The sequence below is a fragment of the Magallana gigas genome, chromosome 4 (genome assembly GCF_963853765.1).
Source record: "Magallana gigas chromosome 4, xbMagGiga1.1, whole genome shotgun sequence".
Classification (NCBI taxonomy): domain Eukaryota; kingdom Metazoa; phylum Mollusca; class Bivalvia; order Ostreida; family Ostreidae; genus Magallana; species Magallana gigas.
The window spans coordinates 30029044-30047574 of NC_088856.1; the positions used below are offsets into that span (position 1 = coordinate 30029044).

The 18531-nt window shown below is 32.9% G+C and overlaps 3 protein-coding genes across 3 annotated transcripts in view; 1 reads left to right on the forward strand and 2 right to left on the reverse strand.

The window, feature by feature from the left end:
• The window catches only part of LOC105339616 (ubiquitin-like modifier-activating enzyme 1), a 127190-nt gene that overhangs the window by 20967 nt on the left and 87692 nt on the right, over nt 1-18531 (reverse strand). The gene's annotated exons all lie outside the window — the stretch shown is intronic.
• LOC117682141 (tripartite motif-containing protein 2-like) lies at nt 1397-3806 on the forward strand. The gene is made up of 2 exons (XM_066081974.1): nt 1397-1524; nt 1988-3806. Exon 2 carries the CDS (start codon nt 2001-2003, stop codon nt 3663-3665), a length of 1665 nt encoding a protein of 554 aa, XP_065938046.1. The 5' UTR covers nt 1397-1524; nt 1988-2000; the 3' UTR covers nt 3666-3806.
• Nucleotides 6166-15133, reverse strand: LOC136274660 (ubiquitin-like modifier-activating enzyme 1). Its single transcript, XM_066082041.1, has 11 exons — nt 15002-15133; nt 12017-12130; nt 11589-11735; nt 11051-11125; nt 10732-10921; nt 8551-8732; nt 8088-8174; nt 7548-7652; nt 7368-7451; nt 7057-7157; nt 6166-6672 (listed from the first exon to the last, which is right to left on the reverse strand). Exons 1-11 carry the CDS (start codon nt 15131-15133, stop codon nt 6531-6533), a joined length of 1359 nt encoding a protein of 452 aa, XP_065938113.1. The 3' UTR covers nt 6166-6530.

Here is an 18531-nt window from a genome sequence, read left to right on the forward strand (position 1 = left end):
GGGATGGAAGAATGAAGGAGGGGGCGTTTTCCCTCAATTTTGACAGCAATGCATTGCCCTCTCGCTTCTTTTCACAACCATTATAAATAAAATGTGAGATGCCATAGGATCGATTTAATTACTTTTCACACTTTAAACCAAATTTATTACAAAACTTTAAATGTCTCAAATCTTTTTAAATTGAAACATGGGTCTATAATTAGAGACGTATCTTTTTTACTGGAACAGAAGTCTATACTTAATAGAATAAGGCCTCCCTTAAGAATAATAATCATAAATACGAGCCCCCCCCCCCCCATTTTTGCACATTAAAGATTTTTCTTAAATTTTTTACATTCCCCCACGGAATAGTATTTTCAGGATTTTGCAAAGTAACCCCCCCCCCCCCCCCCCCGCTTTTCATTTTATTTACATGTGTATTTATTTAATTTTTTTTGCTTATCACGATTTTTGGATGAGTCTGCCTTCACCCCACCCTTTATAAAAAACGAAGCTACGTACGTACCCGATTACATAATATATGTATGTACATGTACTGTGTTAAGACTGTCTTGTGTTATTTATAATTATATAGTTGATAAAAAAAAAAAACGTGACTTTTTATGCCAACAGTTAAAAGAGCATTCGATAAAAAGAGCACAGCCTGCCTTGGAGGAGTACAAGCTAGTTTTTATACATATAACGTATCTCTAATAGAGAGGTTGAGATTTTAAACGTGTACGGGTACGCGTACGTGTGTTAAAACTACACGTACACGTACACGTTTTTGTAATTTATCAGTTGAGATTTCTTAACTTGTAGGATATAAATGTGTACGTAAATCGACGCAGTTTTGTGACATGAATTTATTTAGTTATTTCCAAATAAATGGTAAATTTCTTATCAATTTTCATGCAAATGAAGTTTAAAAATCTATATACTGTATCACAAGAATACATTCACTCATCAATAAGATTTTATTTGTTGTAAAAAGCTACACGTTTGTACTTGCGTGTAGACAACACTCTACAAGTTTAGAGAACGTGTAGAAACCATGTCGTCACAAAAACTGATGACGTAATACGTGAAGAATTTAGGTGATTCCCCTAGTTCACGTACACGTACCCGTACACGTTTGAAATCTCAACCTAGGAGTCAAGCTAGTTTTTATACATATAACGTATCGTTAATAATACTTTTAAAATAGTGCATTATATGACATACCGTACTTAAATATTAATTCACCAAAATAGTATTTCTACTTGTGTCTTAATCTGTACATGTTCAAATTTTTTTTGATAAAATAAAGTTTAATTTTAGAAGAAGAAAATAATATATACTTAACTGTTATGCAGATAATGCTCTCAAGGAAAAATATTCAGACTTCAGCCATGCAGGCAACGTCGAAAGCGATGAACGGGGAGTAACTCTTGCAGTATTCTTTTTCTAAAATTCTAATCAGGTGGTCACGTTCAGAGCAAGATCAGCCATGTTTTGGGCACGCATACCAGACAGTTAAAAAACATGTATTTTTTTGCAAACAAGGTCTGTATTCTTATCACTTGACAAAAAAATTGCAAGCCATGGTGATTAAAACATTTTATTCTAATTAGATCTGAAATTATGAATAGAAATATTAAAACTAAAAAGCTACTTTCGTTTTGAATCTAAACACTGCTGAATGTTCTGTATATTCAACTCCCTAAATTAGATATACAGATAATCAAACGCAACAATATCAGTTCGAGTAATTTTTAAATGAGTTTTAAAGTTTGGAAAACTGTCCAATAATTTAAAGCTGAAAGAATAGTAAAAGGGGGGGGGGGGTAATTTTAGTCATTTATGTGAATTTTATAGAGAAATATACGTTCAAATAATGTTACATATATACAAAATCAATTCTTCATTGTGACTGTCAGACAGTGTCTGAGAATTTAGAAATTATTAAAATCCTTTATATTTATAACTGAACATTAAAAAATATAAGTATTACATATTTTTTTTTTAGAGATTGAACAACCATGGATCCTCATTCTAGTGCCCAGGATGTACCCCGATGTGACCTTTGTGAGACCGCCATAGTACACAGCTACTGTGACTTTTGTCATTTCAACCTCTGCAAGCCCTGTGTAGTAGATCACATCTCAGATGGATACGACAAACATAAAATAGTCCCTTTCAAGGAACGAAGATCAACCCTCATTTATCCAACGTGTGAAAAACATCCACACAAGAATTGTGATTTTCAGTGTGAGGATTGCGGAAACATTTTTGTTTGTTCTTCCTGTACTGCATCTAAGCAGCACAAGGGACATAACTTTGTAGAAGTTACAGAAGTTTACAATGCAAAGAAAGAAGTTCTTAAAAAAGAAACAAAAGACTTGAAGAATCATATTTCCCCTAAGTATGAAGAAATTGCACGCGACTTGGAAAATCAGCTTGCCAACCTGGATGGAGGATATGAAAAACTTACATCAGCAATGTCCAAACAAGGAGAGCAATGGCACAGAGAAATCGACATCGTCATCAAGAAAATGAAAACTGAAATCAGCGAGATAAAAGTAAAACACAGAGACGTTTTACAGAAACACTTGAATGAAATCAAACAGATACAATCTCTCATAAAAGAAACATTACAAGCCATAAAGAAAATTGAGAAATCCACTGAAGTATCTCTAACCATTGAATACAGCTATAAGATCAGAGAGTTCAGCAAGCTTCCACCCAAGGTTCAGGTTTCACTGCCAAAATTCATACCAAAACCAATAGACCATGAGAAGCTGTATAATTTGCTTGGACGGATCACCCCGTTATCTACTGCTACAGAAGAAAATGTTTTGTCACTAAACCAACCCAACACTTCAGTCAGAGAACTACTGGATGAACCGGAGCTTGTTGCCACAATACAGACTGGGCATGGAAAACTACGCAGTGTTACCTGTCTGAATGAGGACAGGATTTGGACGAGTGGAGAGACCAATGATATCAAATGCTTCAACATTAAAGGTTCACTCCTCCAAACAATCAAAACAAAATCAGGGATTTTTCCTTCTGATATAGTTGTAAACAGTGATGGGGATCTAATTGTCTCTGATGGAGCGATTGGGACAGTGTATAAAGTAAAGAATGGACAGACGGTAGAGTTGATCAGATTACAGGGAAGGGTGCCTAGTAAACTGTGTGTCACCTCTACTGGTGATCTCCTGGTTACCATGTTCAGTGATGATGAAACTCAATCCAAAGTTGTCCGTTACTCGGGATCTACAGAGAAACAAACCATTCAATTTGATAATGAAGGTAAACCTCTGTACTCAGGGAATGATTATGATAAATACATCACAGAGAACAGAAACCATGACATCTGTGTAGCTGACTATACGGCTGGTGCAGTAGTGGTGACTAATCAGGACGGGAAACTCAGATGGAGATACACCGGTCATCCCTCAGTTACCAAGAACAAACCATTTAAACCCTCGGGTATCACGACAGACAGTCAGAGTCATCTCCTGACAGCAGACAGTTACAACCATTGTATCCACATTCTGGATCAGAATGGACAGTTTCTCCGTTACATTGATACCTGTAATCTGGAGTATCCTTATGGTTTATGTGTGGACAATAATGACAATTTGTTTGTGTGTGAGGTATGCAAAGGCCATGTAAAGAAAATCAAATATCTAAAGTAGACATCATGAATTATAAAAATGTGATGAAAATCAAACAAAAGTGGCCTTTTTCTGACGTGTATATAATATTTATTGAATTTCATTGTTGGCATTTTCTATGAAATAGATTAAAACTTTGCTTTCCTTATACTGATTGATTCATAAATTCTCTTCCTTCATTATTATAATATTATTAATTCTATTTTCAATAAAAAAAAAAACATCTCTAATCCAATTCCATTATTTAAAGAAAGTAGCATTTTAGCATTGTTTGCATGTTATATACAACTGTTGTACCTTATCAAATAAATTGACAAGTGTCATGATCATCAGTGTCTTGTCAATTACCAAGATAGAAGTAGATTTCGCATGTTGCTCTGTCCTATACAAACAATATACTGTACTGGTATTGCATGTACATACATGTATATGTAAAAGTTATATATTATCATAATATATTAATTATTTATTAATTATAAATAAAAAATATTTTAAGGGCTTAAATTGACAGGGACCATCTATAAGTATTGATAGAACACTTCTGAAACATATATAACTGTTTTAATAGCTGTTAAAAGTACAAGAAAAACATCGCTTTCTATGTTTTGAGCAGAGGTTATGTAATTTGGGGCACTTGTTTTATTGTGTCAACTGGTCATAGGAGAATTCTTTGCTGTACTTCAACTCTTGTATGTATATATATGATTGTATTTTTATTTAATAATGCAGTAGCTATCATTATGATAATGAAATCGGTTTTTTTAAATCAGTTTTTAAAAAAGTGGGTATCATAATAAACTCATTCGAAAAAAAAAATCCATTAGAAATGTTAAATAACAAAACGTAGCATTGTATTTTTTGAGAACAAGATTTTCCCTTTATATTTCTATTTTAAACTTTGAATCCCTTGGGGGGGAGGGGGAGGGGGGGTATTGGTCCGGGGGTCACAGTTTTAACAATCTAGAATCTACACTATCTGAGGATGCATGCATAGTAATCTTACAAATTGTAGCATTGTAGTTCTTGAGAAGAATTTTGAACACCTTCCTTATGTTTTTCAATATTGAATTTTGAACCCTCTTCAGGCTGCAGTATTGGTCCAGAGTCATGGTTATTGAGCATTAAAGTTATTGAGAACAAAGAACTATATATGATAAGAGTTAAATTTGGCCCCCATAATTCACCATTTTTGTTAAGTGCTTCGGGTACAATAAAATGTTGACTAATATTTTAGAAGAGTTGATATAAAATATATTTTTCATCTATTTATTTGATTTATTTGCACTCACTGACAGTATATGAAGTCAGAAGTGACGCCATTTCTATAATTTAATCAAAATCAGCCAAAAATTAACATTTTTCTCATCTATTTACGAATGAGAAATATAGAGCCCATGCTTGAACAAGGAAAATTTTTGGTCACTTATTAGTCTTGGCTAGATACATCTCTGATTCAAATATTCTATTTGTTCAAGAATGTGCTCTATGTTTTCGGAAGGAAAAACTGCTTGAAAACAAGCTGTTTTATGCTAAAAATGCAAAAATGGCGGGAAAAGGCTGTCTTTACAATGTCATAGTTCTAAATTGTGGGTACTTGAATCAAAATGAATATTATGTAAACACAACACATACATATCTGTACTAAGAAAACAAAGAATGATAGGAAAATGAAGATGTTCATTATAGGGGGCCATTTTTGGCCCATATCATATATAGTCCTTTAAACATTTTTAAGACACACTCCTTATTTCACTGTTTTGTAATTATCTCCCTTTTAAAATTTGTTCCGTGCTTTATTTCAAAAATTTAGAATTCCCTTCCCATAAAGATGCTTTGTACTAAGTTTAGTTAAAATTGGCCCAGTGGTTCTAAAGAAGACGTCGAAAATGTGAAACGTTTATGGATGGATGGACGAACAATAGGCGATTAGAAATTCTCATTTGAACTTTAAGTTAATGTCAGCTAAAAAACCCAATCCACCCTTTAAGATCAGACGACACATTCCTGGAGAATCTTTTTTGTATCTCCTCGTAATGAAGAGTTCCAATAAAAAATATTAATTTTAAAATTACTTTAAAAATGATCAAAATTTACTTGGATGTGGTAAAATGTCTAGATGGTCAAGTGGTTAGAACCGTGGCCGCACTCCGCCAGAAGTGTATAGGTTCTAGAGATTGTGAGTTCAAAGCCCCGCCCCGGCAGAGATATAGTTCTATTATAGTGAATTTTGCTGTGCTGTAGATGTATTTATTTTTATATCAGCAATTCAAGTGTATTTTCAAGAAGATTATATAGAAAAATGCATACTCTAGTATTTTGCAGAAATGCCTGGTAAGGTACCCTAATTTTTTGCAAGAAGGCTTGTCAAAGTAGTAGTAAACCATTAACAAATTCCTGGAAAAAGTTAACTAAAATTGAGGAACGTGTCGTTTGACCTTAATGGTAAGATTCACAGTCCAAATTAGAATACTCGTTGAAAACGAAGTCTTTTAAGAAAATAAACAAAAACTTGACGTTAAACTTTTATGATTCTATTCATTTATTTTTTTTTTTAAGTTTCATAAAGACAGAATAAATTATTATGCACACTACCAAACCTGTCTGTGTACAAAGAATACTATAGTAAGACAATCAAATTATTGTTTGCTTTGTTTTCCTTTACACAAGTCCACAAGTTAATATTACATCATTGAGAAATACAAATATACAACAGTCAAAAAGAAGAAAAATCTTTGTAATTATGTTCATTGCACTTCAATGACTGTGCATCAGTCATCCGTTTGTCCGACTGTTTGTTTGTTGATAAGTCTCTCAATATGAGAATGTCCAGTGTCTGGTCAACACTCGTCGGGGTACCTATTGCGGTCTTCTAGGGCAGTGTTTACATTACGACTGTGGTAGATTGTATTTAACGTACGGAACTTCTACATCCTCTCCCTCCGTATCGTTACAGCACAGCTCCAGCACTAAAGCTTTTACGTGACTAGGAATCTTCTTCTTGGAGACTCTTTTAACTACTTCTGATAATCTGCAATTCAATACATCATTTTGATAAAAATAAGAATGCATAGAAATGTTCATATATGAAGTAAAGAAAAAGTCAATTTTTCTACCATTGCTTGAGATATTAAAGCATGTCAATTGATTCTTCTGACACAAACTGAGAACTGTAGTATAATGAATTGAATGCTTGTTAAAATAGTTCAGTTTTCTAAACAAAATTTCTTAAACTAGTCTTGATACAAGAATACCCCCATCTACTCTGAGCTATAAACATCCAGTTTCACCGAAATCTCTACAAGTTCATTATTTTTGTCTTGAGAATATCTGTGTCTAGTTGACATTCTGCCATGAATGTTTTTACTCTTCCGAGACCTGAATAATTCAGAACACAAAAACATGATTAACTTACGGTAGTCCCAGTCGCTCCTGTCGTTTGGCGGGGGGCATGAAGAATGAATACAACATGGACACGCCCTGTGATAACATGGTGATCTCCAGCTTGTATTCTTTCTACAAAGGTATACACACATCATAATTATCAAGGTGACATCAAAAATTCTGACCCAGAGTCACAGAGTCCAATACATGTACAATGTACTATCTAATGACAGCCAACAAAATGTTTAAAGAACGCTCATTTCTGGATATCTGGAATCAATTCCAGCTTTGACAGACAATCATGGGTCCATACATTTATCTAATAATAACAGACTAGTTTACCTGGAAATAATCTAAAAATTCCTGTAGTGTCATCTCTCCTTGAACTTCAAATCGGTCCCATAATGTGAAGTAAGTGTCATAATACTAAAATAATAGAGTACAAACATATACATACACATGTATTTGAGAAAGAGCACACAGGCGTATCACAGTTTTTAAAGTTCTGATTGAATTCATTACCTTGTTCTTGGGTGCTGCTATTGGTTCTGAGAAAGCAAAGAAGGGCAAGGCCAGATTTACAAATCCATTCTTGTAGCTTTCTAATTTATTATGTCCTTGTACAAGCTGTAAAAGAGAACTTTCATATTGTAAAAGTGGTAATAACAATACATCGAAAGACAAGTTTTACAACAAATGCATGCCAAAATATTTTTGATCAGGTGGTGGGTTTACTCCCCCCCCCCCCCCCCCCCCATGAGAGAAAATTTTACTGAATATAATTTTCATATTCAACAAAATGCTCAAAAGTTAAAGCCCCCCTTTTTATTATACAAGGGATCGGGGATCCAATGTTTATTTTTCATATTTAGTCTCCCTCCAGATCTGAGCATGAATATCCTTGGAACGTATAGTTTTCCCTTGGAAAAGGATACAAACCTTTCCCTAGCTAACGTAGCTCAAACAAAATCAAAATGAACATGTACATGCACAATTTATGCCATAAAACATAACCTGCACTCAAAGCACAAGTGGCTATGATCCCTTCACGACCAGACATACCTTGATGAGTTCTACAGCCACTAGGCCTGTGATGAGTGCTGTGGTGGTAGCAATGGCTGGGATGATCTTTCCAGCAATCAACTTACTCTGAAACATTGAATGAAAAACAAATAAGTTTTCTTTAAATTTTGTTTTAGAAATTAGGCTGTTGTACATATCATTCTTGATCATTTGATAAACAGCATATATCTTTCTTTAGTAAGTGGTATATAAAAATCTTAAGATCGGTCCAACCCCAAAATCCACATGCAACAAGACCCAATCAAAACAGCCTAATGATATGTACATGTATATACAGACTTAATAATTTGTCACATACAGTTGGATGCTTACATATGCTTCAGACATTTCATTAATGTCAAGTATCTAAAGAACTGACTAACATGTACACTTTGTATTAACTGTGTGTATATAACTAAATCAACCATATCTACTTTTAATTCATTAATTCCCCTCAGCATACATTGTGTCGATCTGCTGGTGGAATGTCATAGTTCTCGGCTCTCAAATTGGAAGCAGCCACGATAAAGTCCATGTGGAAATTAGTATCATCATCTTTCTCAAATTCGATAGGAACTAATTTCATGGCTTTTACTTTCTCCACAGGGGGCAAGTCCTTTTGTAGATTTTCCACAGCATCAACATCTGCATTTTGAAAAATAATTATACAATTTCTCCAAGCCTCTTTAAAATTCATGAGAAAGTATCCCTTCTATAGTAAGCAAATGTGAAAAATTTGACCATTAACTAGATGAATGATCTTAAATTCGGTCATTCATCTTTGACCTTGATGTTCAATTTAAGACCTGGTTTGTTGTTTTTTTCAAAAGCATGCAAAGAGGAGATTTAAAAAAAAATACACCCTTTTCTTACATCTCTGGGGACATAAATGTGAAAAGATGTTGTCCATTATGTACAGTAAAACACAGTTATAACGAAGCACCAGGGACGGGCGATTTTGCTTCGTTATAAGCGTAATTCGTCATATCCGTCAAGTTAACAACATGTATAGTTGCGGGGAGTGAAAATCACTTGCTGTAAGTGTCAATTCATTATAAGTGTGTTCGCTATAACTGTGTTTTACTGTATTTGGGTTAAAATGACTGAAATAAATCTATTTCATCATAGAAACAATAGATCAAATCATTTTAAGCAATATCTTTTTTCTTTAAATTCCCAAAATACAGGCATGTTCGTGTAAACGTGGGGAAAAAATATAAAAAAAAAACTAGAACTGTCCTAATGGGACTAATACCCCCGCAAGGCTAATTTCAAATAGGACAAATAATTAAATTGAATAATAAAGGTTTGGAACACATACAAAAAAAAAATCTAGAATTGTAAAAAAAAAAATTAGTCAAAATTGTCAGAATTTCACTGTAAATACATATCTATAACAGTAATACATTTACAAATTTATGTATCTGATGATATTTTTTTTTAATTTAATTGATTTAAAGAAATACCAACAAAATGACAATAACCCCTCCCTTTGCAGTAAATGGAAATACCAGTAGCCAAGCAATGCTCTTCTGTTTATAAAACTTTCAATATCTTTCTATTAACAGTCTTGACAGATGCAATTAGTTGTTTCAAATTTTCCTCACTTTCTCGTATGGCACAATGGAACTCCATATCAGAAAATTGATCCCATAGGACTATGATTTTCTTTGATGAGCTTGTTAAATCTAATATACTCCCAAAACATTACCATAATTACCATACTATGTACAAATATGTAAAAAAGAAAATTTAATATTACAAACAATTTTAAAAGTGCCAAAACACTACAATCATATCAGTAATTTTGAATTTCATTTAAATTAATGCTCAATAGGGTCCCTTAATCAATTTACTTGACTAATAAATTTAAACAACTTCTAAAAATAGTTTAACTTCTTTATTAATAATGATATTATTTATTTCCTTATAATGATAGAAACTTTTGGTTTACATGAAACAGTTTTAAAAAAGCCCCAAAACCATCACCCGTTTTACAGATTATCAATTTTCCCCTAAACACATGCTCCATCTGAACCATGGCTCAGATAATGGCTCCCTTGGGACAAATGAATTCAGCCACACTTGTCTTTGATGTTCTCATTAGCTCTTAAGAATTTATCATTGACAAACAAAAACTTTGCATTGTCAGTTGATAGAATACTTATAAAAAATAATTTTTTTTTATTAAGACATAAAGACAAAAAACCTCCATCTGAATGTATTTATATAAATATATTTTAGAGTGTTTTAATACTATTAATTAATTTATAAAATCTGTAAGGATTACCTCCCTTACTTTTCAACATTTGTGTACAATATATAGAAGAAGGAAAATGAAAATTGTCATAAATTCATTAAATCTTGTCTGATCTTAAAATAAATTGCAGGTGCACACCTTCAGATGGTGTTCAACATACGTACAAATTTTCAAACTGTTCCATTAAGTAATAAAAAATTCTATAGGGGGGACAAAGTTGCGTCTACAGACAGACGGACGGACGGACAGACGGACGGACGGACAGACGGACAGACGGACAAGGTGAAACCAATATACCCCCCTAAACTTCGTTTGCGGGGGTATAAAAATCCTTTATCTATCACAAGGAGTTTGCAACACACACAACAGATTTTGTCAACAAACCTAGGTTTCCATGGTTTCTTTCCATTTCAGCATCAGTCACTTCAATCTTTATCCCTGACCTAGGTTTAAACTCGGGCACTTTGACCTTTGACACCATATCACAGATAGCCTTTGGATCCCGAACTTGTTTGATGCCATACATTTGAGCCCTGAGATTAGCTACAGACATAACATAGTCGAAATGGGTGGTCTGCAATAAAGAGGACAAAATAAGACAAAGATTATTTCCTGCAGAGAATCGAATTGCAGGGTAAACATTACTGACAATTCAATTAAGATAGAAAATAATAGCTAGAGGAAGATCACAGACTGAACTTACATTATTTACATCAAACTCCAGTGGATGCGGACATCTTTTTGGACCAGACCAAAATGGAGCTCCGGAACTTGTGACCTGATCAAAAAAATCAACCAAACACAAGTTATTCTACCTTTCTATTATCTATGACAAAACTCTTAACACTATTCTATTATGTTTGTAGAGGATTTGATTATAAATAAAATAACCATACATCATTATGTACTATACTTAATTTGTTTATTTTAGCTCTTAAAATTCACACAAAGCTTTCCTGTTATTAACAACAAGGTTACACAAACGCTCTCTAATGCCATTTCCACATGACATATATTATTTCCATTTCCTTAAGATGACAATATCAGGAACTTTTCTGCCCCCCTCCCATTCTTCAATTATACTAATTTTTCCTAAGTTTTATTATGAAGGATTGTTATGCAATTTGGTTTCCATCAAATTATAAGCTGACAATGGATTTTCATGAGTGTACATAAACATGCATAAACACACTTCAATAAAAAGAAATAGCTGTGTATAAATCACTATCAACAACACAGACCTGATCAGGAGGGAAGTTGAACAGAAGCTGACGAATGTTGTTATTATAGTTCTCCTGGAACAGATTCCTGGCAAAAGCCATGCAGTCCTGAAGACTGGTTGGTCTCTCGTCAACGATGGCCTTCTTAATTCCTTGTAGTGTCTCCACCTACATGTACACAAGGCAAACCAAACGTTAATCACACAAATAAAATACTAATATATTGGATATTTATTCCAACATGGAGTAATTTCATCATGAATAGGGCGATTGGTACCCTTTATGGAAGAAAAAAGGACACAAATGCTTCAATGTATCCCCATTTTCTGTTGGAAGAAAATGAGATTATTTGCATATTCATGCAACATTGGCTGTGTACATGAAGATAATTTTAATGTTCAATGTGCACTGTCCAGAGAAAATCACAAATGCCCCTGGTTATGACTTACTGGCTGTGTGCCTGGGAGTTTGGCAGTCTTCTCCAGGAATTTAGGATCTGTGGCATATTGAAGAGCCCTCTCTACTGGCTGGGTGAACAGTACCTCAAACTGGTCTCTGGACCACTGCAAAAACACAAATTATACCATATTAAAGGGATAATAAATCTAAGAGGTTAATTAATAGGGCAGCAATTGAGCCATATTCCGTGGAAATTTTTGAAAACAAGTATAGATTGGCCAAATTTGGAATGTTCGTGTATATTATCATGATCCTACTTGATTGACATCATCATTGAGACTACTGTACTTCTGTATGTACACTGCATTGAAAATATGTAATTACCATTATTGTAGACTCACAGAATTATTTGAAAGACCTTGTTTGAATAGCATTGCATTAGTAGCAGAACAATTGTAGATTTTTGAATGTTTTAATAAAAGGTTTTGATCTTTAACAACTTTATGCTTCAAAATATCAAATTTGTACATGTATGCATTGTGGTAAATACACACATGTACATTCACTCATTAAAAAAAATAATTTTATTACAAAGATAATGTAGTTTAAATGACATTGAGGTGCTTCACCAAGTTACAAAATAAAAAATAACCTTTTTAGTCTCATTTTCTCCTAATTTTAGCACAACAAATTTTTTTTCTTCTAGAAAATCTAATGTTTATAAGTTTTTCCTTTAAGGGCGGTCTCTTAAATGAAACTCCAACTATACCATATTTTTAAGCATATATTCATACTGAAAACTCAAACTCTCTCTCTCTCTCTCTCTCTCTCTCTCTCTCTCTCTCTCTCTCGTTCTAAGGTATCCTTTTTCATACCATATTTGCAATAAGCCAGTTGAAATATATAAATAAAATATGAAATATACATTAATCTCCATTATTCATATCTATAAATCATATTCGTTCGGGCATAGCCCAATATATTAGATAAGAAGTAAATTTGCTGCATACTCAAAAAAGAAAAATGCAGTTGATAAGCGATGAAGTTAATGTCATATTTGGATAATTCAAACCTCCCGAATTTTTATTTCTGTGTAAATTGTCGATATTGTCAAGAAAAGAAAAACATTTTCATCTAGAAACTGTTGATCAAGTTAGCTGAAAATGCAAAAGTTCTTTTTTAAATATATCACATTAAGCTTAACAAGGTTAAAACAATCATTTATTGTATATAAAACTATCAAGTATTTCCCTAAACCCTAAACATTTTTTTCAAAGTGCGTTAATATCGACGACATCAACGCACTTTGAAAAAATATTTTTTTCGATGTGTGTTGACTTGGTCCCAAAATTAACGCATTTTTTTTAAAACAAATTTTCAAAGTGCGTTGTAACAGAGGTAGCCCATGTAGATCTATTCTTGTTAATGGCTGGGGTCATTTGTCTATAGGGTCATTTTTCTTTATGTTAAACATGAAGGAAAATGACCCAAAAGTCTTTTTTCTTCAAAATAAACCAATTACTATACAGCTGAGGGTGTCATTATTCTACGTTGAAAAATGTTCTTTTTGCTAATAAGATTTTGTTCATCTGAATAAATATTGCAATAAATCAATAACACCAAAGCTCTGTAACATTCTTAATAAATTCGTAGTAGCTATAACATAGTCCACTGTATTACTGTGACAAATGCCCGTTCAACAATATCGGGCTGAAAAATATCGGTACATCCATTTCAATGCGCAAAAAATCATTTAAAAAATTTTAATCGTTCAAGTGTCCAACTCTGGCATTAAAGTCGATCATAATACAAAAACATTTAAATTTATGTGTAATATTGATTAACACTTGTTCTTTAAAAAAAAAAACAGTCAAGTGACGCATATTTACTATCCTTAGGCGGGATGTTAACAACGCCGCACAATAAGTCGTCATGGGAATTTAGTAACACCTTGTCTGAATGTTAAACCAAGACACAAATTTAAGTTTGTGTTCATTATTTTTATATTTAAAAAAAAATTATCCCTAATTGCTACAGAGATTCCACCAGAGGGGGTATTTGTAAGCTTGCATCTGTTTGTCTTAAATGTTACATAACTAGGTAATTGAATATTATCACAATCCTCGGTTTCAATTACAGTTCTCATTCATTTTATTCGGGTTAATATATCAGAGAATATCATGATACCACATATAAAATATAACAGATAGAAAAACAGACTTCATCTCAGCACTATGCAAGTAAATAACGATCAATTTATTCAATTATTATTATCTAGGTTACATGACATACAAATAATGATTATTACCTAAGGATAGCCAATTAAAGCTTTGCTGAAAAGCTTTTTTTCCAACGGGGTCCTTATATAACAATAAAGTTAATAATAAAAAAATAACAAAAAAGTATAGTACAAAGTTACACAATGGAATTTAGGCAGGGTACTGAAAAGGAATTTAGGATAATGCTTCGAAAAATGATAGTAGACAAGAAAGAGTTTACAGCTTTCTTAAATTTTTTGTTTGGAATTCCTTGACCTCAAAGTATATGTTGGGAAACATTTTCCGAGTACTATGAGATTTGTTGCTGAGCAAATGTTGGTGCATTGCCATGTTTATAAATGAAAAACATGATTGCGTCTAAACTGCACAAATCTATCTTCAACTCTTAACATATCTATATAATTTAGAATTCTTTTAGAGATACTGTCTCTGGGATCTACGCTTAAAATGAATCTTACTACTTTTTTCTGGGTAACTTGCAATCTATGCTTAAGTTTTTTGTTTATTCCACAATACAAAGAAGATCAGGCATAGTAGAAAAAATTGTGAATGGCAGAACATCGGATCTTTCTTGACTGTGTACTTATACAGGATGCATTTTTGTATAAAAAAAAAAACAAGTCTAGCATTCACTTTTTTAATAATAATAAAACAATATACTAGTATTCACATGGAAGTATAAGACCTATCACATCATAATTCGTTATAAATTCTGTAAATTCTTTATAATTAAACTTTATTTTTAACACCACATACATTTAAGAAGAGAAACTTATAAGCCACTCGTCGCTGTCCGTTCTCCAGTGGGTCCCTATCTACCAGGGGTTGATCCTTGACGCTGCCATTTGTTTGGCTGTCGATCACTTCGGGGAGTCTGTTGACTCGCATCGCTAGTATAGGTCCAGTCTGTCGCGTAGATGCGATTTGACTGGCGGATTCGACGGATGGAGTGTACATCTCTCCCTCTATGTACAGGACACCACGGACGAGCTTTGCGTATATTTTATCTTTCTTGGCCTGGCGTATGACCGGGTAGAGCTTTTTCTTCTCTCTTCAATTTCCGAGGCTATTGCCTATTCACCCATTCATTCGATCCCTTCAGTTTCTGTGCCGCATGGGTCCGAATGAACTCCCTATTCTTGTAATACGTAAATTTAGCAACAATATTTCGTGGATGTTCACTAAACTTGTTCCATCTGCCCATTCTGTGGACACGTTCAAAAGAGGTTTCGTAGTCAAGTATATATTTTTTTCTGAATGAAATCCCGTTGCAGGGCCGCGGTGTCTTCCCCTCTTTGTTCCGGGATTCCTGAGAAAACGAGGCTATCCCTCATGGACCGCTCCATGAGATTCGTCACTGAGTTTTGCAGCTAGCGCTTTTCATTAGCGTCTTCCATTCTTCTCATTTTATCAGCCATCCTGTTTTTGGATAGTTTTTGTTCTTGAATACACTTCTAGGCTTTTCCTATTGTTATTTATTACGGTCCTATTTACTTCTGCTCTTTCTTTAACTGAATCGTACACTACTCCTAAAAAGGTCGCATCGGATTCTACGTTGTTTTTTAATTCTAATTTCATACTTTTTACATTATCATTTAGCGTGTTCGCGTGGGATTCCATTGCGTCCATAAAACCCTGGATTTCTCTTAAAGAAAAAAGGACTATATTCGGTATAATGCATTTCAACCCCCAAACAATTTATAAAGCACTTAAAAATTAAGATGGAAAATTGTTGAAGTCATAGTGTAAAAAAGTGTGTAAAAGGTAATCATCATAGAGACGTCAAAATGTAGAAGTGCCGTCATGAAGATTGTCTTTTTTGATAAATTAAACTGTTTTGGAGCAAAATCTGGGTGTTTCCTGCACAGGCACTTGTTTCTGAGAAAAAAATTAACCCTATAGTATAATATAGGGTAAAAAAAATTCTCAGAAACAAGTGCCTGTGGTTTCCCGGTGGTGTTTAGACTGGAAACATCGATCGCATGCTTGTTCATGTACTATTGTCAAGTACAGAGTATCTAATAATATCTGATACTATTTACTCGTTGAATAACTTTGTATTAAATTTAAATGTATATACATATATATTTTTAAATTTAATCTATACTGTCATGATGTAAATATTCACTCAACACATTCCACAAACATTGATAAGGTTTTGAAAAATTGACCATTGTTTATTGAAACACAACAAATTTAATGAGAATGCTCCAAAAGACATTCTTTTGGATCAATGACAACCTCAAGTCGATGACTACAATTCCGCACAACATCCACTGCACGGATCCCATTTTCTGATATCCTCTCACAATTTAGGAATCTGTTGCTTGTTGAGTTGGTATTCCCCTGGGTATACTTTTTTCATAATTCATACAACTATATCAGGAGTTGGTGTTTTATAATACAGTTTAAACGTAAGATGCCTGCTCTCTTGTCAGATTTATCTTGATTAAAACTCAATTGAATCAAATAAATATGATGCTATTTTGTAGCACTATAAATCTAATAAAAGCACATCCTTGTCCACATTTGTTTGTGGAATAAAATTAAACAAATTTACTTTTTATTTGAGTCACAATTTAAAATTTTGACCAAATGTTATTTAAGTTACATGTACATTGTATCTGAATTTTAAATGGTATCAAAAAGTCTTGGACACCCTGTATAATGTGTACATATTCATTTGTAAACAAAAACAGATGAAAAAAATGTACTTGAGCAGAACCGCTCCTTATATCCAAATGCAAAACACAATGAAAAAATTGACAATATTTTCATTTGTTTGCAAAATTGCGGGAATTAGCTAATTTAGGTGATGTAATAGATAAACAGCTAATGGACAATGACGATTCATATCAAGATTAAAGTGATATTAAGCAACCTCTGTTTAATGATTTTTGAAGATTTGATTTTTAAACAATTCAATGAAATATTGGTTATAATTGGGGCAGATTTTTTTACCAAATCAAATATAGTCCTTTACCTCTCAATCGTGCTCGAACGATTTTCAAGATTAATTCACTACTCGAAAGTTTTGTGTCCATTTTGAGTAGGAGGGTATCTATAGATTTTAATGTCACATCACCCTGAATATTTCTATTGCATGGATGACCAAATATGATTGAGTGACTTTCCTCAAAAAGTTTTGTCGTGTTCATTTCAGATATTAATTAAGAATTGAATTTGATTTTGGCGTATGTTATACGATATAACATAACTTGGGACATTTTACGCTTTACATGTATAAACCCCGGGCGGTTTATAAAAAAGCGTAAACTATCCCAATTTATGTTATATCGTATAACATCCGTCAAAATTAAATTCAGTACTTATAATTTAATGCATGAAACAAAACTAACTCTCTTAGTTCAGTCAATTTAGCTCAAAAAAATCGCCCATCCTCGAAGTAATTGAAACAAAAGGTATCTTGATATAAATCGATCTATTGACACATGCTATTGATCATATAAAAAATCGAAAGAAATATATCGGCTACTTTTCGCGCATTTTCATTTAAAATGTGGGTTTTGCACAAAAATCGCTGAAAACTGTTAACAATTTCTTAAATTTAGTTCTTATTACAAAACTACAAGAAATGAACTACAATATATGATGACATTTATGCGGGTTTATTATTAAAGACACAGTTCTTTAAAAAATATTTTTAAAAGTGAAAAATTTTGGGTTAAAAACTCCTTTTTTGTGACACAATCGATAAAAACTGGAATTTGGACATTATATACATTATAGTCAATGTAAAAACAAGTCGATTTTTAAAACATTTTAGACAGCACACATCATCACATTACAATGATAATCTTTTTGTTTATGTAGCCATCCGAATTTAGGGTCAAATACTTATTTTTTTAAGGAAAAAAAGAGAAAACTGAAATTGAAGAATGTCATCTTTTTAAAATGTACTATTCATAAAACACACTATATTTTTTTATTTATATAATTTGATTCTGGTTGTACCACGCTTTCTGATTGGCTAAGAAATATTGTTTTAATCTACAAGTAATTGCAAAAAAAATGAGTAATAAGCAATGAATTCAATATGTATTAGTTACATGTATATACGATATAAAGCGGTTCTATAAAGCGCAAACTAAACAGGCCAAAACGATTTAAAGGGGATAGCACGGACTTATTTAGCTTTGAGTACGCTCCAATCATAATTAAGGACTGTATTATGATTTTGGAAAAGAGTGGTTTTGTGTTATTGATTTTCATTTGATGAACTAAAAGATATTTTTTATACCGACAGCTAAAGTCTGTCCCAAGTT

Bases quoted from the DNA above. Each gene is read 5' to 3' on its own strand.
- LOC117682141 (XM_066081974.1), top strand. From the start codon at position 2,001: ATGGATCCTCATTCTAGTGCCCAGGATGTACCCCGATGTGACCTTTGT.
- LOC136274660 (XM_066082041.1), bottom strand. From the start codon at position 15,133: ATGCGAGTCAACAGACTCCCCGAAGTGATCGACAGCCAAACAAATGGC. The intron at 11,126-11,588 runs GTCTGTGTTGTT...TTTTTTGATCAG, and splicing joins TCAACTTCCCTCCTGATCAG to GTCACAAGTTCCGGAGCTCC. The intron at 10,922-11,050 runs GTAAGTTCAGTC...TCTTTATTGCAG, and splicing joins TGGAGTTTGATGTAAATAAT to ACCACCCATTTCGACTATGT.